This window comes from Dreissena polymorpha, chromosome 14, assembly GCF_020536995.1.
Source record: "Dreissena polymorpha isolate Duluth1 chromosome 14, UMN_Dpol_1.0, whole genome shotgun sequence".
NCBI classification, from domain to species: domain Eukaryota; kingdom Metazoa; phylum Mollusca; class Bivalvia; order Myida; family Dreissenidae; genus Dreissena; species Dreissena polymorpha.
Window position 1 is genome coordinate 44122070 of NC_068368.1, and position 27784 is coordinate 44149853.

Consider the following 27784-nt stretch of genomic DNA (forward strand, 5'->3'; position numbering starts at 1 on the left):
TGTAACTCTGAATTAAACGCACGTGTATGAAACTACAGGTCATTTTCTATAACATCTTGATATATAATTTTTTAGTTAAAACGTGTCCATTAGTATTAGAAAGGAGTACGCTTCCACGATGGAAATGTAAGTAATTTGTTTGTTATGGTGGTTCAATTCATAATTGGTATGTTTCCATGTTTTAAAACAATAACAAGTTTTAATTCTAGACAGCTTGTATTTTTTATGTAGTTTAACATATTCCGCCTTTAAGCTATACGAAACAGCCGAACCCGGATTTCCAATCTATTGCAATCCGTTTACATCGCATAATCATGTTCCAACTCAGACTAAAAGCCGCATTCATTTCAAAATTATTCAATACGATAGCATGAATAATTAAATAATATGTCTTTAATTGAATATTTGTATTTGATGTAGTGCAATGATTAAATATGACAGTTGGTCGAGGCAGCTTCAAATGTCAACAAAAGAACGAACTGAAAACGTGCACAATTATGTTTGTATTTTAAATAAATAAATAGTCTATTGTGTATGAAGTAGGGACGATGGTTTGTGTAAAGCATTGGTTTCTGCTTAAACTACGGACATACTCTTAGGATTTTAATTATATCGACTATGACGAGGTTGTTAGCCTACCTTTAGTTATTACTGTTATAACTATGTTGCCTGAATTTGTATCTAGCAATAAACAGTGCACAGTTTAATGAAAGTGAAATAAGTTTTCGTGTTCTAAATTCTTATTTTCACCCGCTTATTAAATGCGTAATGAAATCGTGAACGAATATAAAATACGTAATACAATAACCGTTTATGTATCCAGTATCCACATTAAAAATGGAACGTACCGTGTCACGATGTTTAGACCATACATCATTGCTTAAACATTGAAGTCAAACATTACAAAGTGGTCCCATCATTACACTTATTTGCTTTTAATTTGATCATTACCGGATATAACTTACTATTGCCGAAAACCTCTATTTGTAGAATTTTATTTTCAACTGATTTTATTTTATATATGGTAAATTTAAGGATCAAAAGTTTGCTTTGAAGTTATTTTTTTTTATAAAAGCTCTCTGTTATAAGTTCAAAGCAAAGTGTAAATTTCAAGCATCGATCTATGCTTTGTTTTTATTTACTCAAGGGAGAACATCATTACCTAGTTTTGTATGTAAGAGTTTTAAGTAAATACAGAACTATTTTAATTAAAACAATATTAGCGTCATCGTTTATAGTTAGATAAGTAACCCCTCCCCCCAGGGACTACCAACCGATTCAGCTCGTCTAGAATAAAGTAAAGACTTTGTAAGTGTGGCTATTTATAAATACTTGTATTTTTTACAATACATATATTTACTTTAAAAATGCGCATAGGATAGCGTAAAATTTAAAATTAAAATACTTGCATCGTTTAGTAAAAATTTATATCATACACAGTAATAAGCGATTATTATTATATAAAAACAATTGTAAAAGGGTATATCTGAACGTTTCAATTAATTAAAATAGTTTAAGTCGTTTAAAAAGTGCGCATAATTTCTTACTTTAAATATTGTTTACTGCATTCACGTAACAAGTGCTTATAAACTGATAATCGGTGAGGAAACTTATATTCGGTGGGTGTTTAAAGGCTTTTTATATTAAATATTGCACTCAATATAGATAAATAGATAAATATCAAGGAATAGACTCTTATTATTCGTAGTCGATGAATGCCATTGAATTGCCATTTATTCGATTGTTTCATAACACACAATGCCTAAGCGCATGATTGATATATCAATAAACCGCGCGTGTGAGGAACCAGTATGGTTAAGACCAATACAATGTTTACATGGCGTATTAAGGTATTACAAACAATGGGAACAATACATTTTGTCCATAAGATGCCAACATTAAAATGAATTATGTCAATAAAATATCAAATTAATATTTAATGAGCTTTTTTATAGCGTTATCATTCATGTCATTCGAATTTATTGTATTCGACGCGTTTGTGTTCAATGCGTGGAAGTATCAGCAAACGAAAGAAGGTAAAGCTTGCGTTATTATACGTTACATGTACAAAGTGTATTGTTCTTTTGCGTTATGTAGTAAAACGTAAACTGAGCTTTTCTGGTTGGGAGTATTGGGTGTTTTATTTGTTATACCTAGTTACGTGACAGAAAATAATATGTAAACTTAAGTATGAAGACGATGTACTTGTGTATAAGTCTGAATAAACTGTCTGTCTGTCTGTCTGTCTGTCTGTCTGTCTGTCTGTCTGTCTGTCTGTCTGTCTGTCTGTCTGTTTATAATGAACTTATGGGTCTGTGTTAACGACAGGCTCTCAGGCGGTGGAGGGGGGTACGTTTTCTTTTTTTTTAAATTTACGTTGTTTAATATATTAAATTTGCTTGACCAAAGTCGGTATATTCAATGAGTCCATACAGTGGAAACTCTGAGGGTTAACGGACGTATACAACGACTAAGTTCTCTATGAAAATATGCTATTAAAAGCAGTATATGAAATTATATGATACTTGCAATTTTATCAATGAAGTTTCAGTGCATATATTTCACAACAAAATATTGATATGTTAACGTATACCTTTCTACTTACCGAGCATTGTGTTGTTTGATTGACAAAGGTAGACACGGTAATAATAATTTTACAATGACCCGCTACTTGTATTCTATTGACAAAGGCGAAAAATATAAATGGTATTTTCGCAAAAAACATGATCGGGGCCTTATGTTGTGAAAACACCTCCGTAAAAGAAATTGTATAGAGAATAGATTAAAATCGTTCTTATATTATTTTCGAAATAATTGTTGGTCCGTTCTTAAGGTTTTGACCACGATGCCGTTTAAGTAGACAGTTACGAAATACCAACCCGAAAATGAGCTTCGTTAAGCTATAAATATTTTGGACTATAATATGTATTCCAGTTGAAGATTGCATTGCTTAATTTGTAAAATACTAAACACAAATACAGTGATGACATATAACATTTCATATTTCACACTACAGTGACGATCATTGAAAAAGCCGCACTATTTAAAAAAAATACTATTGTTAGTTACCGATACTTTTCAAAGCAAATAACAAGGCGCAGAATATTCAACAACATGGGTTTCCCGTACATTCATAAACAATATCAAAGAAACCATCATTTAGCTACGTTGCACAGATTGCCTGCCTTTCTCCCTTTTAGGGAAGTGAAGTGATGAAGTGAAACCAACAATTAATATATTCTCACGCTTTCCCTGGTACCTTATAGTTTTGTATTTAGTGGTACATATAGTATACAATTATAATATTTATCTTGCAAAAAACATAGTTACATGATTGGCGTAGCACTGGAGTGCGGCGACTAGTATGTAATGCATTTATTTTTCGCTTATGGAAGAAGTTATTTTACGGATCAATGTATATTTTTTTGTTTTAAGAACATCTTGCATAGTGGTGATCTTTTTTGTAAATTATTGTAATTAAGTACTGCATTTGTGTCTATTACATTTATTACAACATTTATTGCCAATAATGCAAAGCTAATTGTTTTAATTAATAACTGATCCACAACTGATCACAGGGGAAAGATCACAGGGACTGGGCAAAAACGCAAAACTGTCTGGTTTTGTATATAAACAAATAATGTTTTGTATATAAACAAAACATAATCAAAATGTATTTATTTTGTGGTTTTTCTAATTTGCTTATTGAGTGGAGAATCAATGTAGTACGATATTTGACGACCTATCGCGCAGGTAATTTTATTGTAAGGCGTAGTGGTACGATAACGTACAATGTATTAGTTTATTAATAGACATAAAATAACGATCGCTATACACAACTTCACCAAATAGCAATACATAAGTGAATGTCAGTCGGAATAGCTCAGTTGGGAGAGCGTTAGACTGAAGTGTTTTACGCAACAGTCATCTAAATGCCCCCGATTCAATCCCGGTTTCCGACACGAACGGAACAGTACGGCGGCTGACAATTTTTTCAGTCAGGTTAATTAATATAATAAAGCTTTATTTTTTGTAGACATTTTAAAATCCATTTTACTACAATTGGACATTTTTAATAAAATTAATGGATGCAACGTGGTGACAACGTTAATTAAAATTTCTTACGTCACTTAAATATCTTATAAAAATACACGTGTTTTTATATTAACAAATAAATGCTAACAACACATATTATCCATGTATTCTTATGGTTGTATATCATAGGCCCTAAGTACTATCCCTACCACATATAGAGCGCGAAGCGCTACACGTTTTATTGATTGTAACAATGAGTTTCGATAATGGAAGCAGCCGCTTATCAAGGAGGAGCTGTGTCCCAGCAACCCGTTTCCCTAGAGTCAAGCACTCCTCGGAGTTTTTGTTTAAGAACCACATATAGAGCGCGAAGCGCGACACGTATTACTATCCAGGTGGTATGGGCCCTTTAGCATTATCCGACCATTACGTCCAAAGTTATCTTCCTTAGAATTTTAGAAATTTTGAAATCCTTGTTCGAAGTCCAAAATTTTCATCTGATTGTTCCCTAGCTTGCACAGGTCTTTTTTATCAATGAGGACCCAACCCAAACTCTATATGAGCAATATCGGATCATTAGTCAAGAATAAAGTCTCGTTGAATTTAAAAATTAAAGTGAAACACTGCTTGGTTAGGTGATTATGTCAACATTTTTCATCAGATTCTTTCCAAACTTACAGTGTCTTCATATCAATGAGCATTTTCACCTCATTTAAAATGAGAAACATCGGGATAATAAATCCAGAATTTTTTGTTTATTAAATTTGACAAATAAACAATATCCACTTGTTTAAAAGATTTCACAACTTTCGCCTGAATCTTTCCAAACTTGTTAAGGGTTTTTATATCAGTATTACTCGAACCCTATTGAAAATGATGAATATCGGAGTAATAAATCTATTATGATCGTTTACTGAATTTCAAAGTATTGTCAAATGCAGCTTCTTAATTCAATTTACAGTTTTCATTTAAAAAAATCATACTTTTACAGTGTTTTCATATCAATGAGTACTCAACACCTATCGTAAATGAGCAACGTAAGAATAAGTTCAGAATCATCTCCTCTTGAAGTTGATTAAGATATGAAATTACGCTTACAAGATGGAGCAGATTTTGTAGAACCTACACAGTTCTGTTCCATTAATGAAAACTGCACACGGATGCCAGTAAAAAAAGGAAACCATTGTAAATAAAATGAACTATGAAATATTTGGGGGTTATAACACAAAATCATAAATAATTGTTATGTGGGGGTTATAACACAAAATCATAGATAATGGTTATACCAGTGTCTTTTTCTATTCTGTTCAAAATAATCGGCCAATATATTAATATTTACAGTAGAAAAAAAATCGATCCATGTAACTTCATTGAGTGCCTTTTACACTGAAATTCCCGACGCCCTTTGACGCTTTGCATCAATACTTATCTTGTATTGTAATATTTATTGCAATTATAAAACTATGTTGGACATTATGTGGTTATTAGGTACTAACTACCATGTGACACTCTCACGAAAACAGTTTTATTTCGTGTATATTTAAATTAATCTTTGTTCGAAATGATGTATTTTATATTTACTTCAAACGCATGTTGTTATTGTATATGTTTATTTACGACGATGAGCTTTATATGCTTAAGTCTAATAAAATATTCTGTTCTGATCTATATATTTAAAAGCTGTATAGTCTCTGTCTTAATGGGTGTTTTGAGTTCTTCTTTTTGAGAATAATCTTATCTGTCATTAAACCACACAAATGGTAATGTATATTAAACTGAATGTCTTTATTTCAGTTACTTAAAAGACAAGACGGACTACACTGGCCTTACAGCCTTTAACGCGAATTTAAAAAATAAAATGGCAAAAAGATTGTGTAACCCACTTAGAAGAACAATTATAACTACAGAATTTAATAACTTTTTATTATATTAACGATTAAGTTAAGCTTCATTTGTATATACGTTTAAAGTAATCAGGTAGATAGAAATTTTAGTGGAAGTGCTGTGTAAAATGACGTTAGTGTCATTATCGATATTACGTCACCACAACTAACATATATCTTTTGATACAAATGGACAAGTAAATTCCTAAAATATACTTTTAATTAAGACGCTTAGGATTAGATAATTGTGATATAGATGACATGATTTAGCTTCGACGAAGCCTTTGATGATTGCCCACATGATGATGATGGGATTATGGTGATGTTGATTATGTAGTTTTAATTTGATGATGATCGTGATGGTAATGATTATGATGATGATGATGATGATGATGATGATGATGATGATGATGATGATGATGATGATGATGATATTGGTGGTGAGAATTATGATTAATGCTGCAGCTGCTGCTGATTATTATTATGATGATGATACTGAAGACGCGACGATGAAGATGTTGATGATGATGACTAAGATGACGATGCTGCTGCTGCTGCTGCTGATGATGATGATGACGGCGATGGTGATGATGATGATGATGATGGTGATGATGATGATGACGACGACGACGATGACGATGACGAGGCTGCTGCTGCTGCTGCTGATGATGATGATGATGATGATGATGATAATGATAATGATGATGATGATGATGATGATGATGATGATGATGATGATGATGATGATGATGATGATGATGATGATGATGATGATGATGACAACGACGACGACAACGACGACGACGACGACGATGATAATGATGATTATAAAGTAAAAATATAATTTAATTTTACGTTTAAAAAAAAACAAATTCAATGTGCACAATGGTTATCCATAATAATCAAACATAATCAATAATTGCTTTGTTATCGTCTATTTTTTATACGAGGGAGCGACTCTTTTATTCATTGTTCTGACATCGATTCTCATGTATTAAATTACACTTACTTTGGATACCTTATAGCTGTTTGTTCATATCATTTATAATGTCTACTTTCAACAAAATCAATTTACCTGACATGATTGAGGACTAAACTAATCAAAGACAAACCGTTCAATCTATTGAGACATACTTTTTAAAACTTTCTTTGGGAATACAAATAATAACTGTATTTAAAGGCAATTCCATTCATGTTTGACGGAAAATACCGGAAACTTGCGTAGAGAAAAGAAGGTTTTTGTTCCTTTTACACTAATGTTCTTAAATACATGATGTAAATATATCGTTAATATATAAGTGTACAAATCTGAATTAAAATGAATCATGCAAGATTTTTGTCTCCCTTTTCGGTGATTATATTAGAAGTAATCAAACCGGAAAAGAAGACAACTATCGTCTACTTATTTTGCTTTTGATTACTGATCTGGTGGTGTTTAAAACCCTTTACCACTTAGATTCTATTTTTATTGTATTTGTATTCCCAAAGAAAGCTACATAAAATTAAATACCTTTCTTACTAAATTCAAGCATCAAAGGCTACATCTCCAACCCTTAGTTACTGATTAGCAGCAAACAGCATAAAACCTGAACAGACTGCGAGTTCATGTTTTATGCTGATTGCAAATGCCATTTTCCCTTTGCTTCTTATGGGTAAAGGGTTAAACAGGGAAATCAGGAGTTGTAGAACAGCCTGCTCATCGAATGTCGGATATAGAAAAAAACCATAGTTGTGTCTTTTTAAATGTTATCTCGCGTATTCAAGCTTCCGTAATATATAGAGAATATTATGTGAGTTTGGGATAAAGATCAAGTTTATCAAGCGAGGCTTAGAACCGATGAAGCGCGAGGCTTGCCTATTATTTTGTGGTCGTATATCGTTCAAAAAGAGTAAAAATACTTTAAAATTCAAAAAAACAGCGCTGCTTTTCCAAGTTGACTCCGAAGTGTTTGTTTACTTCAACGTCATCATTTGCTATGACGTCACATTGAAACATATAGTGTTCTTAAGATAGAGATTGGAAAACCATGGTCTAAAAATAGCGATAGTATAAAGGTAAAGTTTATACGATCGTTGTTATTCTATCGATTTTCATCTGGTAATAGAATAAATAAAGTTGCACGTTTTAAAAAATGAGACGTCAACTTCTAAATACCAATTACGTAAATTATTATATTTCTAATAACCGCTCACATTTTCTGCATCAAGCGTTGAACTGCGAGTATTTTATTTCCTAAATATTTACGGAATCTCTCGCATGCATTAAATAAAGGACATGATGTTGTAATTCATAGTTTTTTACTAATCAGGATATTAACTGTTCGGATGTTAACATAATGGCCTTTTTGTTACATTTTTATGCTGGACCAGTAATATTTCATCATTTAAATTCTGGCTGTAACACGTTCTTTCTTAGGTTTGTAGCAATTCTCAAACACCATTCTGTTGCGACACCGATCGACGTTGTTCTCTAACCGAAAATGTTATATCATGTGGATGCATACTAACTAACTGTGACATAGACGAGTATAAGCTATATACAAAGTTTCATATTCACAAAATACATGTTATTAAAGGAGTGAAGTAACCCTACAGACATAGAAATATGCTGTGAATACCTTAACGTGAATGATTAATAATTAGCTGAATAAGGAGAATTGTATTGCTTTTGTAAAACTAAACGACGGTTTAACTAAGAGTGTTTGCGTTACATTCGTTAATATTGTATACAACATGTGGATCGCTTAATATACGAAGAAAATACACCATTTAGACGTCGGATCGGTTGAGCTTTAAAGACGTTCGACTTTAGAAGCTGAGGTTACGGATTCGAAAGCAATGGGCCCCTTTTATTATTTATATATCTCCTAATGATGTTTAACTATGCATGGCTCTGTTTAAAAAACACCAAGTTAAGATACTAAGTGATATACTTGAAAACGTTCGATTAACCCCTTTAATTTGACCTAATTAAAATATAACTAAAGTATATTTTATTCAAGCGAATAAAAATCCAAACTGATAAATGTTAAACTGTAGTAAGGGTGACTTTTTTTCGTTAACTCTTCGTGCATTTATTGTTTTTCGTTTACACAGATATATATACACTATGAATTAACCATACACAATATGTCAAATTTTCTGAAGCAAAATGACTACTGTTGTATTTAAAGTTTCCATTTCCGATTAAGTATTAATAAACCATATTAAGATCATAAAGTAACTAGAGAACATTTTTTTTTTACCTTTACAGTGTATACATCAGTGTCATGTTACATTCATTGATTACAAATAAACCATAAAATAAGTCGTTATATCATTGTACGCCTTCAGTTTATGGACGATGTTACTTCTTTAACCGAATTATGCCTAGCGTCTAGAAAAAGGACCTTGGCAAACAGCGTAGACCCAGAGGAGACGCGTCTCTTCAGGCTCAGCGCTGTTTGTTTAAAGGAATTTCGGTAAGAAATATTCTAAATAAAGAAATAAATATACAAGACATCCTTATTTTTTTAAATAAATTGATCCAATTTAGAAGGATGGGAGAGTCCACGAGGCATACATGTGTTAAAAAGCTCACAGTCGAAGATTGAAGCTGTGACTTAATCCCGATATTAGCAAATGTAAATAAGCAAAGCCCATTCAGGCATACCGGGCAATACAAAAGAGCGCCGAGACTCAATATCTTAAAACATTGAATGGTAAACTTATGACGATTGCGGTGATAAATTACAACAGCAAATAGATGTCTGATGTAAAGGTGTAAAGGTGTATTTATTTAAAACCCGGTTAAGGAAAGATTAGAGCTAAATAAGGGCTAAACTTTAAAAAAATATCTTAAGTTGAATCTAAACATGTGATCACGCGTAATGACTGGTTTGTGTTAAATAAAGTGCATTTTGAACAAGTGGTAATTTTAATGTTTATTACTCTTTCATAATTTGAAAAGATTTGTTTGAAGAAAGAAGTGTACTTTTTGATAATTAACAAAAAAACTGTGTCTTTCACAATAACTATCTGTCGACAACTAAAGAAAAGTACTTGCACGAGCAAATGTTTAGAAAGTTATAATATAATTGATAATTGACAATTAAACAAAATGATTCAACACGATGTATATAACTACTGTAATCATAACTAAATGACCGGAATTCAAAAATACGTTACACTGTGTTGTGTATGTGTATATGTTGTATATATACAAAGCTATAACATGAACACATTTAGATAGTTAATGTTGTTTATTAATATTTAAAAACTAAAGATTTAACTATCATCGTACCTCTAAATTAAGCGCATGTGGAGGACTGTACATTTAACGAAAATATTATAAAACACCGTTACATATAACAGTATAATTAATTTGCGTCAATAAAAGTTTGCAATGGATTATATATCAATAATGGAAAGGTATGTCCATGTGTTTGTTATAGAATAGTTTTATTAAGTCATGAGTTATTTGTTTAATCAATGGCCTCCGGAAAATCGAAATTTTGAAAATTTTAGTTTCCATTATATTTAAGATGAAGAATGCGATTGAAGTCTTATTTTTAATTAATAACTGGGTATTTTTGCTAAAAATTATATTTGTTTTCATAATGAAATTAAGTAGCAAAGTTGTTCTATCTATGGGATTTGTGCGTTTTGCCACAGGTTTTTCACGGCCGTTAATCACGCGCGCCACCTCTTTTTTGAGATGCATTAATAAATAAGCCAATGCTACTTCCGAGGTGGCGCTCAGGCCCGAATGTTTTGAAATGTAACGGATAATTTTACAGGGTGATTAGGTTTTATATGTTTTTTCAACATATTTCGCATTATTTTAAAAATCGGCCAATGCAGTACGATTCAGCGAAGATTTATTCATAAAAAATGTACAGAAACATACAATCACAACCCAATTGGAAATGTGAGGACCTTTATAATGTGTTGCGTGATAGAATTCGTGACAGCAAATCGATGTATTTTGCCATCGTGACGAGCAAAATCACAGCAAATTAAATCGTTAATTGCATAAAACGATTGCTTTGAACATATACAAGTTAATGCGTACACAAAAACATCGGCAATAGATACATTTGTATTTTTCAAAAAGAGATGAAGCCAATGCCAAGGAGGTGGCGCGCAGCTTAGGAGGTGGTGCCAATGCACATGTATAGCTATTTTAAAGTGATATATTTTATGTTATGGTTTCTATTATGTTTACAAGACTTGCATTATTTTTACTAAGTTGACTAATTCATCACATTTGAGTCGCGTGCGTTTTAAATAAGAACAAGTGATGTTCTAATAATGTCTTGCTAGTTTTAAACGTTCATCTTTGTATGATAAGAACATTTAAAATTAATTATACAAAAAGTTAACGGAAAAAGACGGAGCTATCTTATTATTTTTGGAGTTGATCGTAGGAAAAACAACATATATGAGCCTTATCAAGGGTTGTTGTCTTTGGTCTTTCAGTAAATTAAGAATTTTGATAAAGATATACAAATCATAATTACAAGAAGTATAGTTTTATATTTATTTCGTGAATTGCCACACTGTATACAAATATTGTGGTCGATGAATTATTTTGATTAAGCTGAACATTAAGTTATTGGTTTTATCGCGTATTACAAATTGTTGGTATATATCGTACACTATGTTTTATTCATGTTGGTGACTTCTTAATTGAGAATATCAATTATATAATTATTAAAAAATACTAATTCTTATTTATTACAGAATGTGTTAAGGTTCTGTAAAGGTTTATGCCTTCGTATGTACGTTGAATTTTTTTAAATATAACTAATAACTTTATATATCGTATGTTCATCATGCGATATTGACATTGCGATATGACTGTAAATTGATACATCTTGCATTGGCGCCACCTCCTTTCATTAGCGCTACCTCCAGTGCATTGGCTCCATCTCTTTAGGAAAAATGCAAAATTAGCTATTTCGTCGGAAAGAAGCCAATACTTGTGTGCATGCTGCATCAAATGTATTGTGTACGCAATCGTTTAATGCCGTTTGCGATTTAATTGGGTAAACATTTTCTTGTCACACAAGAAAAACTCATCGAAATTCTTTTTAAAACTCCACAATGCCACTACTTATTAAGTTTCTCACGTTTTTAAATTGGTCGAGGGTGTATGTTTCTGTACATTTTTGGATGAATAAATCTTCACTGAATCACACTACAGTGCCAGATTTTAAAAGTTATGCGAAATATGTTGAAAAACATATAAAACTTAATTACCCTGTAAAATTATTCATGAAATTTAAAAACATCCGGGTCTGAGCGCAACCTCGGAAGTAGCATAGGCTCATTTATTAATGCATCTCAAAAAAGAGGTGGATCGCGTGATTAACGGCCGTGTTTTTCGTTTTCCAATAGGCTTGATCACAAACAAGTATTTTATCGCAAACTTTACATGAAATATGAATATCTTAAATGAACATTATACATGAGTTTGCGCAATTTCGGTCTCGCAAAGTTTTTCCCGTAGCCTTTATTTGTTTTAAAATGTCTGATATTAGACATAATTGCGAAGCTTTTATTATATACACATCATAACATAAACCACCTTTAAGCTATAAGAAACAACAGCACACACATTTCCAAACTTTGTCAATCCGTATTCATGGCCTAATCGTGTGCCAACTCACTATAAATGCCGATGATACATTAACAGTATCATTAATATCAAAATTATACAAAAAAAGTTCAACGATATTTTCAATAATTAAAAATGTGATTATTGTCATCGATCGAATGGATGTTTGAAAATCACATCCAATAACGTGTATCGTCTCATTATTCAAGAACAGAATAGCTCATTATAGCTCATTATATTTCAAATTCAGCGTTTATATTTATTATAATACGTTCAATATTACATTGAAGAAAGTTGAAAAAAAGTCAATATCTCCTCAGAAGAAAGCTTTATTCGTTGAACGCGTCTATTCACAAACACAATTTGCATGGTTTCATTTATAAACGGTTAATACTGAGTTACTACGTACTAACGACATTTAAGGCAAATTTACTTTCAATAATATTTTCAATATAGAAAACTAAATTAATCAGAATAAATAGATAAATTTATAGCAATTAGTTAAATTCTATTCACAAATATGTTCATAACAAATCTGATAACTATACCGTAATCTGTTAAACTATCATGCAAGAGTCGTTCAATAACAATACATATCTATTGCATAATATTCATTAAAAGAAGGCCGAACACATTTAGATAAATCATCTTCAATATAATTAACAATGGGCCTGTGTCTAATATACCACTACATTAAAATAAGGAAATTGCAGACGCATATCGTTTTCTTTGCAAATGCAGTTTTATTACGTTTTTCACTGTAGCTACCTTCCTGTAGCTACCTTCTTACTTTTCTATATAACGGTTGCTTCATAAACATATTAAATTTGGTATGTTAAGACAAATTTTGACGAGGCATACTCTTGGATTTCGAAAAAGTAATATGCATCATACTATCAAATTAACCCATTTATGCCTAGCGTCTAGAAAAAAGGCATTGGCAAACAGCGTAGACCCAGATGCGACGCCGCATAATGCGGCGTCTCATCTGGGACTGCGCTGTTTGCTTAAAGAAATTTCTGAAAGAAAATTTCTAAATATAGAAATAAATATACTAGACATCCCTAATTTTTGAAATAAATTTATCCAATTTAGAAGGATGGGAGAGTCCACTAGGCATAAATGGGTTAATATATAATTACTAATGTTTATTGCAGATCTCATACATGTTAACTGAGTTTGTTGTGTGAAGAAACATTCATTAAATTTAAGTATATAAACGATATTCTCATGTATATGGCGGAAATATGATACAGTAATATAATAGGCATGACCACGTAGCAAATGTATTATTTATATGAGTCCGTTGATTGTGGTTACACAATTTTATTTAATCAAAGTAGAATATGAATAAAATTATTGTAATTCATGGGACAGCAATCGAGAATCCGTGTGTCTTGGACTTATAGAGAAAATAGAAACAGATGTAAAAGTGATTTATGAACGCAAAACAAAACCATATGTTTTGGTGTTAAGCATTCTAATATAACCAGTTATGCTTTGGCAATGTTTTTGGATATTTATTGCATTTATATAGGGTGTTTGAATTTGCTACAATTAAACTAACCGTTATATTATAATGTTATATGCTTGTCGAAAATGTTTGTCAAACATAAGACATTAAAAAATAATGACGTTTAAATCTAATTGATAATCAGCAGACAAACTTAAAAAAACGTGTATCCGTATTCACGTTTTATAGAACATTTTTTTTATCAAATCATCACTGGTTTAAAGTTAAGACAACATGCCTAATGTCCATGTACTTAAAAAACGACGTTGCATTTCGTCATCCAAGCTAAGGTCGATTATGATCGATCTACAAATTGTGTAGCACTCCAGACAGCAGTCTGCATAGACGCTTGCATGTAAGAGTTGTTGCTATTTGGAGTCCCCATTTAACACTTTTAATGTGTTTTATTTTGCTTGTTTACTAGTAGATTCTAGTAAGTTATCATCCTTTTTTACTGATAACAGCATATACACATTTGCGGAGTAAATCACTCAAAACAGTTAATTACCAATATAAAAATTTGACTTAATATCGGAAAACACGAAAGACGAACAATATACCGGTCGTTAAACGAAAGGCTTTTTTGATTGATATCTCATGCGGGTGAATATTGCTTATTTATATATTCCAAAACGTTCACGGAATTCCTGTACGCATTTCGGTACATTTTTCGGTTCTATACATACTATGCGTGCTGTTGTCAAAACGAGATACAAGTAAATAAAACATTAACCATTACGAGTTTTACCATGCTTAAGTAATTTGCAGTTGTTATGCAAACGCTGTGATGAGATTTTTTCACGAAAGTAAACACTCAGCTACTGACTATAAATCAATGCCAAAACGAGTGGTTTCCAAAGCCAGTGGATATAAATGTCATGTAATCTATTTGATCTTCTCAAGTGTCCATCTGTCGTCTCCCAACTACTGTATGCACAACGTTATAAATATGGTGCGATGGTTTATCGCTGCAAAACATATGTTTGGTTCAGGTAAACATTTTACGTCTGAATCAAGCAAGACAATATGACGGTTCTCATTTGCAAAACTCCTTGCTCATATCATGGGATGAATATCTTTTATAGAACTTTCCTTTAAATAGTGTAATCTTGCGAGTCGTGATTTATGGCGAACGGATTCTTATCTCCCATTTAGTAATTCTAACCGTAGGACATCTGTTAATGCTTGTTGCGTTTTAATATCACGCGATCGTAAAGTAAGCGTAATTTGAACTGCAATTAGTTTTTCCGAACAATAAGCAAAGCTACTTATTTAAAATAATAATCATTCATTAACGTATGCGTATTGTGTTTCATTTAATATTTTTTGGTAAATGCACTTAAAACCTTTACAGTGAATACAATTGGAAGAGTGCATTGATAGTTTTCGTTCGTTGATTGTGTAAGGCCTTTAAATACCATACATGTTATTATGCAAATCGGATTTTGCATGAAGTTCTACAATTTGTGTATTTGAAGAATATAAGTTTTAATACAAAAGTGAATTTTCCTGATATAGAAAACAATTGTACTTCTTTTCGCAAGGAAATAACTTACAGGCACACTGATTTTCATGTCAACCATGAAAAGGTATGTATCGTTCAACATATGTATTTTGCATATACTGATTCAGCCGATTTTAATTGCCATTAATGATGGTGCCATTTAGTTTGGAGATAAATATATGCACGTTTTACAATAAAGCATAATAATGTCGGTATGGTGATGATGATGATGATGATGATGATGATGATGATGATGATGATGATGATGATGATGATGATGATGATGATGATGATGATGATGATGATGATGATGATGATGATGATGATGATGATGATGAGATGATGATGATGATGATGATGATGATGATGATGATGATGATGATGATGATGGTAGTTGTGGTGGTTGTGGTGTTGGTAGTTGTAGTGATGATGATGATGATGATGATGATGATGATGATGATGATGATGATGATGATGATGATGATGATGATGATGATGATGATGATGATGATGATGATGATGATGATGATGATGATGATGATGATGATAAATAAATGTGCGTGTTTATAGTTTATGCTACTTACGATTATCGTATTCATCTACAAAGAGCTTACAAGTTGTATTAATATACATACCGTATTGCGTTTACAAAAAATATTCAAATAGACTCAGTTATTATAATTACTTTTTTTGCCTTTATCATACGTGGAATGAACTGACAAATATTTATGAAACCACTGTATAATTACAGCAATTTGTTTGCTTGTCTGGATAACAGCTGATCATTTAGAAAGGCTCATGTTCGTATCGTTATAGCAGTTATTTTAATATATTGACTATCAATAAACTTAAATGCGCGCATAAATATTGTGAATCATAAGTACTCGTAACTTTAAACTGCAATTGATGTTTCCTAACTGAAAGAGAACTTGACTGCCAAAAAAGTGATATTCATTTACAAGTGTACACGCATTGTGTTATGATTTAAACGAAAAACTGTAAATGATGAATTAATATTGAACTAAATTTATGAACGTATATAAAGTGTCATGATTGCATATGGTGTTTGGTTAAGGCAAATTTATATTTGAACAAAAGAACGAACTTAAAATTGTGTTTGTCATTTCCTCCGAACTTCATAGCAGTGTCCAATAAGGGGTTCGTACTAAACCATCGGCGTTGATGCAACTATAGTAATACCGACGAGCAATTGATTTATCATTAATTTTGTTGATGTCATGCATGTTATTTTAATAGCACCATTTTCTGATACCATTTATCCACATATTTTCTCACTATCTCTGTTTTCAACAATTGTTTTTGAGAAATGGACGCCCATCATATCAAATGCTGACCATCATTATATACGTGAAACGCCGCATTTTTACCGTGGTTTTGCTTTATCTAGTAATATATAAACATAGGTGCAAGTAGTTGTTTTGTAAAAGTAAATGCATTACCATTAGCATGCATAACCATTACACTACAATGAAAAATGCTTTGGAATATCAGTGTTGCAAATAAAACTTGTGTACATACTTGTAGTAATTATATGTAATAGCTGTTCTTACATTCTATATTTACCTAAAAGTAAGTTAACCCTTTCAGTGCGGGAACCGAATTTTAAAGGCCTTTGCAAACAGTTTGGATCCAGATGAGACGCCACAGAACGCGGCGTCTCATCAGGATCCAAACTGTTTGCTATTCTGATAGTATTATTTGAAAAAAATAGAAGAAAATGCTAATTTTAGAAATTCAGCAGACGACATTTTAGCAGACGACAAATTTCCCAGCATGCAAAGGGTTAAACAATTTCGGAGTTTTAAATTCTCATATGCTTGTGCAACACAGCAGACTTCGAACTTCTTAAACACCTAATATTGTACGCAACTTAAAAAAGTTATAATAAAATCCCAAAACATTTGAAAATACTTTTTTACATTTTTATGTTAACAATTTCACCAGACCTCTCGTCTTGCATACGTTTATACCACTTTAAAATCGCTTACAGCCAAAGATTGAAGCTTTGATGTAATCCCACAATTTGCAAATGTAAATAAGGACACGACATTCATAAAAACACGCCCACACAATTAGGCGCCGATACTAATTACATTGTATATTAAAACTTATAATTGTAGACTCTTATTACGATTGCGCTGATAACGAAGAATATCAAATACATGACTGATGTTTATACGTACTTATTTACCAGCCTCTGAAAGAAAGACTTAAGCAAACATCATATATGTAGTGGAGTTGTTTGCATTTTATTGAGTTGAATTCAAACAGTAATCACGCTGAAAAACTAGTTTTGTTTACATAGCGTGGCGTGTAATCTGAAAGGAAGATTTGTTTGGAGAAAGTAAAATGCTTTCAAAGTTAAAAATAAAAACGCGTGTATCTTTTAAAATAATCCTCTGTCACACAACAGACCAATTTGTCTGTGCAAACAGAATTACGAACGGAACACAATTGCGCATAAAAGGAATACGACAGCATTCGTGGATATTCTATATACAATTGTAATTGTTCCGTTTGCGTTTACTACATAATTTTACGAGTTAATAGACCCCTTTGTAATTTAGCGTGAGATTACAAAATCGACAGGAATGTGGGCGAATCAGTTAGCTCCGAAGAGCGCCATTCGGTCTTTTCGTAACTAAGAAGTTGTCTCCCATTCGGGAAGGTATCACGAGTATCCCGGGTAAAAAGCGGTCCGTCTAAAACGCGTATATGACTCATATCCGCGGATATGACCGAAAAGTGCGGATATGGATGAATACAGGCAATATCGACACTTTTTCTGCAATGTTTTTTTCAATGTTTAATACAAAAAAAAAACACAATATGTGTTAAATATGTTAGTATTGTCTCAAAATATAACAATTTAATAGAAATCATCATTTTTCCAACTCTAAATTCATATCCGCGAACATGACGAAGTGCCAGAAGATTGTTTTAGGTCTACAAACCACAAAAAAATAAACACGCCGACACCACATATGTTTTGTTGTATAAGTTTACATAATGTTTATATAATACATGTATTACATATATGAGCCATGTACGCATTTTAGACGGACCGCTTTCTACCCGGGATACTCGTTATACCTCCCCAAATGGGAGACAACTTCTTAGTTACGAAAATCCCGAATTGCGATGTTACAATATAACAGGCGCACACACAAATATATAAAAACAGATCTACGTGCCAGTTAGGTGGGTGCTTATCAACACGAAATTAATTAGTTGAAATACCTTAGAACATGTACAGAAATTATTATTATTGGAAATATCGTTGTATACACGAACAAAGTTATTAAAAGTTTTTACCTTGAAATAATACGCATAGTGTTCTAATATTTGTATACACTGAAAGTGACAATATCAATCAATATTGACATAATAGTACGCATTTTACATCCGTGGTAAGGAATTTGAAATCCTGGCACGATAGTCAGCCTTTTTACATCACGTATTATGAATTTTAAGCCTTTACTTTGCACGTTGAAAGCACAGGTCCTATAATTGATATGGTTTGTGTATGTGTTTTGTATGGATCGTCTTGTCTTTTATACAGGGTACAGGATCAACGGAGTTTTCACAAAGTCACTCGACCCTGCACCCTGGTATATTCAATACGTCACTTGCCTTAATAGCTACTACGTCTTATAGACGCACTCCTGATAACGGCTCTGGTGGTTCATTATTCGTATAAATCAGGAGTAACAACGTTGGAGATCCATGACAGATCATTTCTAATGATGCAGTATAAAACGATTGACGATAGAGTTATAGTAGATTATGTAATGCAGTGTGTGTATGCTATGTTCAGTATTATTCAATGGTTTTAAATTGAGTGAATACAATATACTAAATAAACTTTTTTCAGCCTAGCATCTGTATATCGCATATCCGGCGTTGACCCTACGCCATGTCGTTTGGCACTCACCATGGAAACAGTCTAAAAACAAAAAGACGTCAGAAGCCACCAAAGAAATCAGTTTCCGCTGATCTAAATTCAGACGCTAGCAGCATTGCCAATGACGTCATGGATAAAACGCACGTTCAACAAAGACTTTATGTCATCAATCGAAACGGCACGGGTGAAGCGCAATATATACTACTCAACGATAGACGAGACGCCATCGAGTCATACGGCGTTCGGTTAGAGACTTGGAGGGCTATAAAAGGTTAGTTTGAATTGCCTACATACCGGTAGAGTATTTACGTTAGTATTTACATGAATTTCTTTTATTGATTAATTCATAGTTTTGCTTTAGTTCGTGATCTAATGTATACGTTCAATATTTTTTGTTTGTGTGAAACTTGTTACTTTGTGATCTGCCAAAATTACACGATATGACAGCATATGTTTCCATTGGCAGGAATTTCCAATTTCGGCGTCATTGTGTTAAACAACATACTATATGTCATAGGCGGATATGACGTCAAGAACTGTCGTCATCTTCATCGAGTTGTCAAGTAAGATTACATATCAACGTGTTTGTATTAAAATTGGCTTACTGACTTCACAACGCTTATAATTATAAGGTTTATTCGTGAATTATTTCTAAATAATTAAACAATATTGTTTCATAATATTTATAATATTATATAATATACATTCATATTTTCATTTTCAAGGTACGATCCCTATGAATTTGCTTGGTCTGATTGCGCCCCAATGATAAAAGCACGCGCCAAATTCGGCGCTTGCGTGATAGATGGAAAAATAATCGTATCTGGTAGGCATTAACGAAATTGTATATTTAAATTAAAGCTGTTGTGTTATTTGTATTGCATAAATGCGAAAAAGAGAGAAATATTTGTATTTTATATCGTTTACGCGAAATGACACAAACAAGCTCATACAAATTATTTCGATTATAATTTTTGTACATTACTATGTGTTATGCCCACATGCATAAATATACATGCAAAGTTATTATTGTTATATTTAACGACAACATCACCTATCCCTGAAACGTCATGTCTACCTAACATACGCTTGTTTGTATACCGAAACATAAACGAGATTCGGTCTTTAACACTTACGTTAATATCTATATTTTTATACAACGGACATTGTTGTGGTGATTTTAGCAGTCTTACGTCACTTTATTGTATCACTGGAGTCTTACGTCACTTTATTGTATCACTGGAGTCTTACGTCACTTTATTGTATCACTGGAGTCTTACGTCACTTTATTGTATCACTGGAGTCTTACGTCACTTTATTGTATCACTGGAGTCTTACGTCACTTTATTGTATCACTGAAGTCTTACGTCACTTTTAAGGAGGAGAGAGGAGTGATGGCCAGGCGTCCTGCTCCTGTGAGGTATACGACCCGGACGCAGACACGTGGTCTGAGGGAGGCCTCATGGTGGCGCCCCGGAAGAACCACTGTTGCGTCATGGCGGACGGGGACATGTATCTGGCCGGCGGAGATTTCGGCCTCCGCAGCCATGACAATCTCTGGTAGGTTTTGTCTGTGTATCTCCTCATTATAGACGATAAGCTTAATCAATCTATGACTGCAACTGCCAGAAAAAGTGTAAATAAAAAAGTTTAAAGCTGCTTTAAAAGATGCGCACTTTTCGCAAAGGGTTAATTATGCGTGGTTACGTCGCATCTTGTGTTCTTAGTTCACCAAGTCTTTAGTTGTGTGTATATTTGTGTTTATGTTTTGACTTGCTAGAATAACCTGAGACATACACATATTCCAAAAAGGACAAGATTTAATTGTTGTTATCGTGAAAATGTCATGAACTATATCATGCAGCCTTGTTCTGGACTTATTCTTAATAAGTTTTAAAATGAAATAAAAACGTTTAATAAACAAAAACAAACAATTTAATGCGTGGTTATTATTTAAAAGATTAACCCATTTATGCCTAGTTGAATCTCCCATCCTTCTAAATTGGATCAATTTATTTCCAAAATTAGGGATGTCTAGTATATTAATATCTATATTTAGAATATTTTTAATAGAAATTCCTTTAAGCAAACAGCGCAGACCCTGATGGGACGCAGCATCATGCGGCGCCTCATCTGGGTCTACGCTGTTTGCAAAGGCCTTTTTTCTAGACGCTAGGCATAAATAGATTGATGTCAAGATTTGCTCCGCAAATGTTGCCTTATGCAATAACAGATTCTTTGCGCTTATATAACAACGCCGTTTTGTTTTCAATACGTTTCGGCCATTGCTTTTATCTTAGCCATGCTAGTGATGTTTATAATTGGTAATTCATTTACATTACAGGGTGTACCAAGACGGTCACTGGGTTGAACTTGACATGGACTGTCCACAGAAAATGCCCAAGTGTATTGACCGCTATGATATATGCTACGTTGGACATAAGATATACTTTGTTGGTGGTAAGTAAAATTTATATGATGCTTTCAAAGTCTTTGTTCGGGAAAACGTATCTAGCGGCCAAAATATTATGTTTTAGGATTTCTTCAAAATCATCGGTATTTGTAATATCATTATCATAAAAGAATAAACTTCTAAAAGGGCAAAACATTACATACAATATACGTCAACGTCTTTTTCATGAATAGTGCTTCAAACGAACTTAAAGTCATACAAACAAGAAACAAGCCTGAATAGTCTCCTTTATGCAGTTAGTTTTGTTTAGTTTAGCGTAGGTTAGACCTATTTATGATAAATCGATTAGGAAAGCTAAATCTTATCATCGATACAACATTCTTATTGTAATACTATCAATACTGTGGTTTTATTACGATATTATTGAAACCGTAGTCTGATTGCATTACTATCGAGACCGTTGTTTTAATGCGATACTGTCGATACCGTCGTCTTATTGCGATAATATCAATTACGTAATATTATTGTGATACTATCGATACCGTCGTCTAATTGCAAAACTATCGATACCGTAGTCTAATTGCGATGCTATCGATACCGTAGTCTTTGTGCGATACAATAAATACCGTAGTTTTATTGCGATACTATCGATACCGTAGTTTTATTGCGATACTATCTATACAATCTCCAAAGAAGAATAAGTCTTTGGTATTTGAAAGACGATCATGAGAACGCTCTCACTGGTATTGATTACTTGTTTGTCTTATCGCTAGTCGGCCACCAATAACATTCCGCCACAGCCAACCATGTGCAAATTAAGGATGAACACTGAAAGAACACTGAATTGCATCTAGAAATGAATATACATGCATCCGATAATATCATAAATTTAGAAAACACACATTTTAAGATCAGACAGGACATATGTCAATTTAATAATTGACCGAAGAGACGGAACAATTCACTATTACAACGATCAACTACAAACCACCACAGTGAGGAATTGCATAAAATATGCATTGACATACATGAATAGCATTTATATAGGCTTAATTCGCTTGACTTAAAAATGCCGAACAACCAGTAGTTCATGTAGTATCCTTAATCGACATTTTCCTGGTATTTAATGTATCCACATATTTGTCACTGTCTCTTGATTGGAACCAAAAAACCGAATAAATTTTAAAAAACAAACATGATTAACGAAGTGACGTCATTAATATGTTTCGCCTTTAAGCTTTAACACAGCGTTGGTGACATAAAGCACGGTTTTACAAGATGGTTTATTTGTGGCAATTATAAGGTTAGCTTATTTGATAAATTAATCACTTTAAGTACACATCGAGTAAAATTATGTTTGACTACTTAAATCTAAACACTATTTTTTTTACTTATTGCAAGGTGTGTCGTGTAAGGCCAGTAACACCCCTAACGACACCAGATTCATCACAGAGCGGGGGATATTTTCATACACTCCTAACATTTCAACAGTGCAAAAGCTCAAGGCGCATCCACAGGGTCTCCATGGCGACATGATTTCCCCATGGAACACCCGCTATCCTAGTATGGTGCGACCCAGACACAGCTGCGCCGTTCGTGCAATAGGTGAGCATTATGTTGTGGAAGACGAATTCGATTGTTTGACCTTTACATGATTTATGCTCAGCCGATTCGGTTTAATCATGTCACATAAGCGTAATGTAGAAAAACCATCTCAGTAGATTAGCAGCCAAAGAATGTTCAAAATATTTCATAGCAGAATGCGAACACATTGTAGTCTACTTGCACTTTATCTGTTTATACATTATAGACTCACAATTGTGTTGCTATTGTTAATAGAAAGACACAAGACACTTCTTCGTAAATGAACAAGCCAACTATTTAATACTCAATCACTGAATCAAGTGTTCTGTCCAACTTAACCGTAAAGGTGGCACATTGCAGCCACCTGATTCTAACGATTACTTTATTTCAAAGATTTTCATACAAACATCCAAATGACAAAGAGTGTGTAGCTAAACTGTTCGCGTGTATACCTCCTTTTAACATGGAAATACACTGAGCGCACACACTATACATTATCTGTGTGTCCGAATACATCTTGTAAATATATGTGAATAAGTAAGTTTAAACCATCATGATCCCTTGTTTTAAATAAAAGACTAGCTGACGTTTTGAAAACTTTTTTTACTGATAATGCTTCCGCAGATTCATTAAAACTATACTTGATTTATCATAAGCAGACAACTCATGTTTGTCTGCTTAAGTTTACTGACCTACTTGCAAACATGAGTGTAGTACTACCAATCACAATAACAACACTTTCTCAATCGGATATTTGTAAATATAATTATCCATGGTTAATGGAACGGACAACACATAATTGATTTTTTTTCAGAGACGACTTTGTCAAATAATAAATATTCTTGATCGGATCTTGAACATAAATAATGAAAAACGTGTTAAGTAATCGACCATGAAGTTGTTTTATTATGCCAAACAGGCAAATCAATATACGTGTTTGGCGGATGTCATCTAGAGACTGGCCAAGATGTAAGGGTTTGTGAATGTTTCAACACAGACAAAGCAAAATGGGAGGACGAGTTTCATTTTCGAAAAGGTAAGGGTTTCTTTTCTGGATGGGTAAGGGTTTCTTTTCTGGGTGGCTAAAGGTTTCTTTTCTGGATGGGTAAAGGTTTCTTTTCTGGATGTGTAAAGGTTTCATTTCTGGATGGGTAAAGGTTTACTTTCTGGATGGGTAAAGGTTTCTTATCTGGATGTGTAAAGGTTTCATTTCTGGATGGGTAAAGGTTTCATTTCTGGATGGGTAAGGGTTTCATTTCTGGATAGGTAATGGTTTCATTACTGGATGGGTGAGGGTTTCATATCTGGATGGGTAAGGGTTTCATATCTGGATGGTGAGGGTTTCATTTCTGAATGGTTGAGGGTTTCATATATGGATAGGTAAAGGTTTCATTTCTGGATGGGTGAGGGTTTCATTTCTGGATGGGTAAAGGTTTCTTTTCTGGGTGGGTAAGGTTTTCGTTTCTGGATGGGTGAGGGTTTCATTCCTGGATGGGTGAGGGTTTAATTTCTGGATGGGTAAGGGTCTCATTTCTGGATGGTTGAGGGTTTCAGTTCTGGATGGGTAAGAGTTTCATTTCTGGATGGGTAAGGATTTCATTTCTGGATAGGCGAGGGTTTAATTTCTGGATTGGTGAGGGTTTCATTTCTGGATGGGTGATGGTTCATATATGGATGGGTAAAGGTTTCATTTCTGGATGGGTGAGGGTTTCATTTTTGGATGGGTAAGGGTTTAATTTCTGGATGGGTGAGGGTTTTATTTCTGGATGGGTGAGGGTTTCATTTCTGGATGGACGAGGGTGTCATATATGAATGGGTAAGGGTTTCATTTCTGGATGGGTAAGGGTGTCATTTCTGGATGGGTGAGGGTTTCATTTCTGGATGGGTGAGGGTTTCATATATGGATGGGTAAGGGTTTCATTTCTGGATGGGTTAGGGTTTCATTTCTGGATGGGTAAGGGTTTCATTTCTGGATGGGTGAGGGTTTCATTTCTGGATGGGTTTGGGTTTCATTTCTGGATGGGTGTGGGTGTCATTTCTGGATGGTGAGGGTTTCATATATGGATTGGTGAAGGTTTCATATATGGATGGGTAAGGGTTTCATTTCTGGATGGGCGAGGGTTTCATTTCTGGACGGTGAGGGTTTCATTTCTGAATGGGTAAGGGTTTCATTTCTGGATGGTTGAGGGTTTCATTTCTGGATGGGTGAGGGTTTCATGTCTGGATGGGTGAGGGTTTCATTTCTGGATGGATGAGGGTTTCATTTTTTAATGGATGAGGGTCCCATATCTGGATGGGTAAGAGTTTTATTTCTGGATGGATGAGGGTTTCATTTCTGGATGGGTAAGGTTTTCATTTCCGGATGGATGAGGGTTTCATTTCTGGATGGGTAAGGGTTTCATTTTTGGATGGGTTAGGGTTTCATTTCTGGATGGGTGAGGGTTTTATTTCTGGATGGGTGAGGGTTTCATTTCTGGATGAGTAAGGGTTCCATTTCTAGATGGGTAAAGGTTTCATTTCTGGATGGGTAAAGGTTTCATTTTTGGATTGGTAAGGGTTTTATTTCTGGATGGGTGAGGGTTTCATTTCTGGATGGGTAAAGGTTTCATTTCTAGATGTACAAATGTTTCATGCCCGAACAAACTCAGGAAAAACATTGTTGCACGTTAATATGTTGTCTACAATATACTAATTTGTGTATGTTGTTGTACGTTTGAGCTGTGTCACAATATTGAGCGATAGGTTATTGCCATCAATTATATGAGTAGTTAAATTAGTAGTATTAGTAGTTGTTGTAGTACGACTAGTTGTTTTTGGTGTTGTTGTTGTTGTAGTAGTAGTAGAAGTAGTAGTAGTAGTAGTAGTAGTAGTAGTAGTAGTAGTAGTAGTAGTAGTAGTAGTAGTAGTAGTAGCAGTAGTAGTAGTAGTAGTAGTACTAGTAGTATGTGTTGGTGTTTTTGTTTATGTTGTTATAGCAGGTGAAGCAGTTATAGTTGTACTATTATAATTATTAATAATATTATTTTTTTTATTTTGTGCAGGTGATTTATCCAGTGTTACAACTGCTGTTCTCGCGGTTCCAAGAAGACATGACGAAGAGAAGATCAATTACAAACTGAAATGGGTTTTATGGTAATATGAAATAGCATTTATGTTGTAAAACAATGTTTAAAATATTGTGTTTTGCATTATTAGAATTCTGTGATAAAGTGATGTCATTGTTGATGTTGATGATTTGTACAGCGTCGGGGTAGTTTGGTGTAATAACTTTCTTGTGAGATTTAGGATAACCAAAGGCAGCATAAAAAACTTAAGACATTATATACACGTATGCTTATCCGTACTTGTCCATAACAGTTGTATTTTTATTTGCTATGTTGTTTTAAGGTGAATACGGGCGGTCACTATATACACTATAGTATATGTCACTTCCGTAAATTTGTATATAATCATTCCAATTTCAATTCAGATTTAATGTTGTATTTAATGGCATATTTTTCGTTTTTTACATACATGACTGGGTTTCGGTGAGATAAGTAAAATGCATCATTATATGTATTAGTGTACGAATAGATTCATATATCAGCAGTTATTTCAGTCTGACTGTTTTTGCTAATTTATTTGTATTATACAGTGTTTTTATTGAAGGCCATTGTATAAGTAAGATGAACTGGAGTCAGTTTAATACTGTGTCCCTAATTAAATAAATGTTGACCCAATTTTTGCAGTTTGAGTTGCATTCTATTTTGCTATATGTATAAGGAGAAGATAATACGAGACTCAACATTTTATATCCCACGCCTAACTAAAATATACACTCAACGAAACAAGACCTAACAGAGGCGTTCAGCTATTTATACAACCAGTACACACAATAATTCCTAATAGCGGGTATGATATTAAAACGAATCTGAGCCCCAAGTTAATTATAATTGTGTCCTTATTGAACGTTCACGTGGTTGGAATGGACTATATATACACTACTACTTCTACTTTCATTACGAACCACTTTGTACACAAAAAGTTTACTTTCTCAGTTAACACAGACATCACCACATATTGTATATGCAGAAATCATACAATTACTAAGAAAAACATCAAATCATTAATTTTAAATCCAGCGCATTGATTTGTGTTTGGCTTATTGAAAACGATGTAGAGAGGGCGGAGAATTCATACCAAGATTTCATCGCGAAAGTGCATTGAAAGATCTCATACTGTTAGTAATTTTCCTCAACATTAAATTCTTTTATATTGCAAATATAGCGTTTTTATACCGTAGTATTAAAGAAATATTTCAGATTATATTTTTCATTATTTATATGC

General features: G+C 33.3%; 1 protein-coding gene across 2 annotated transcripts; it reads left to right on the top strand.

The window, feature by feature from the left end:
* Positions 1-27177, top strand: LOC127858734 (kelch-like protein 13). Of its 2 annotated transcripts, none has more exons than XM_052395976.1 (9): positions 1-126; positions 19432-19732; positions 19928-20024; positions 20187-20287; positions 20841-21021; positions 21806-21921; positions 23276-23479; positions 24378-24494; positions 26500-27177. In XM_052395976.1, the coding sequence occupies exons 2-9, from the start codon at positions 19474-19476 to the stop codon at positions 26592-26594; spliced, it is 1170 nt and encodes a 389-aa protein (XP_052251936.1). In that variant the 5' UTR covers positions 1-126; positions 19432-19473; the 3' UTR covers positions 26595-27177. The 2 variants fall into 2 exon arrangements, with proteins under 2 accessions (XP_052251936.1, XP_052251935.1); XM_052395975.1 differs by lacking the exon at positions 1-126 and adding an exon at positions 15092-15621.
* The last annotated feature ends 607 nt before the right edge of the window (positions 27178-27784 follow it).

What these genes read in the sequence shown, in the direction of transcription:
- LOC127858734 (XM_052395976.1), top strand. Translation starts at nt 19,474, where the DNA reads ATGTCGTTTGGCACTCACCATGGAAACAGTCTAAAAACAAAAAGACGT. An exon ending in CGCAGCCATGACAATCTCTG is followed by an intron (nt 21,022 to 21,805) that starts GTAGGTTTTGTC and finishes TTTACATTACAG; the next exon opens with GGTGTACCAAGACGGTCACT. An exon ending in CTGCGCCGTTCGTGCAATAG is followed by an intron (nt 23,480 to 24,377) that starts GTGAGCATTATG and finishes TATGCCAAACAG; the next exon opens with GCAAATCAATATACGTGTTT.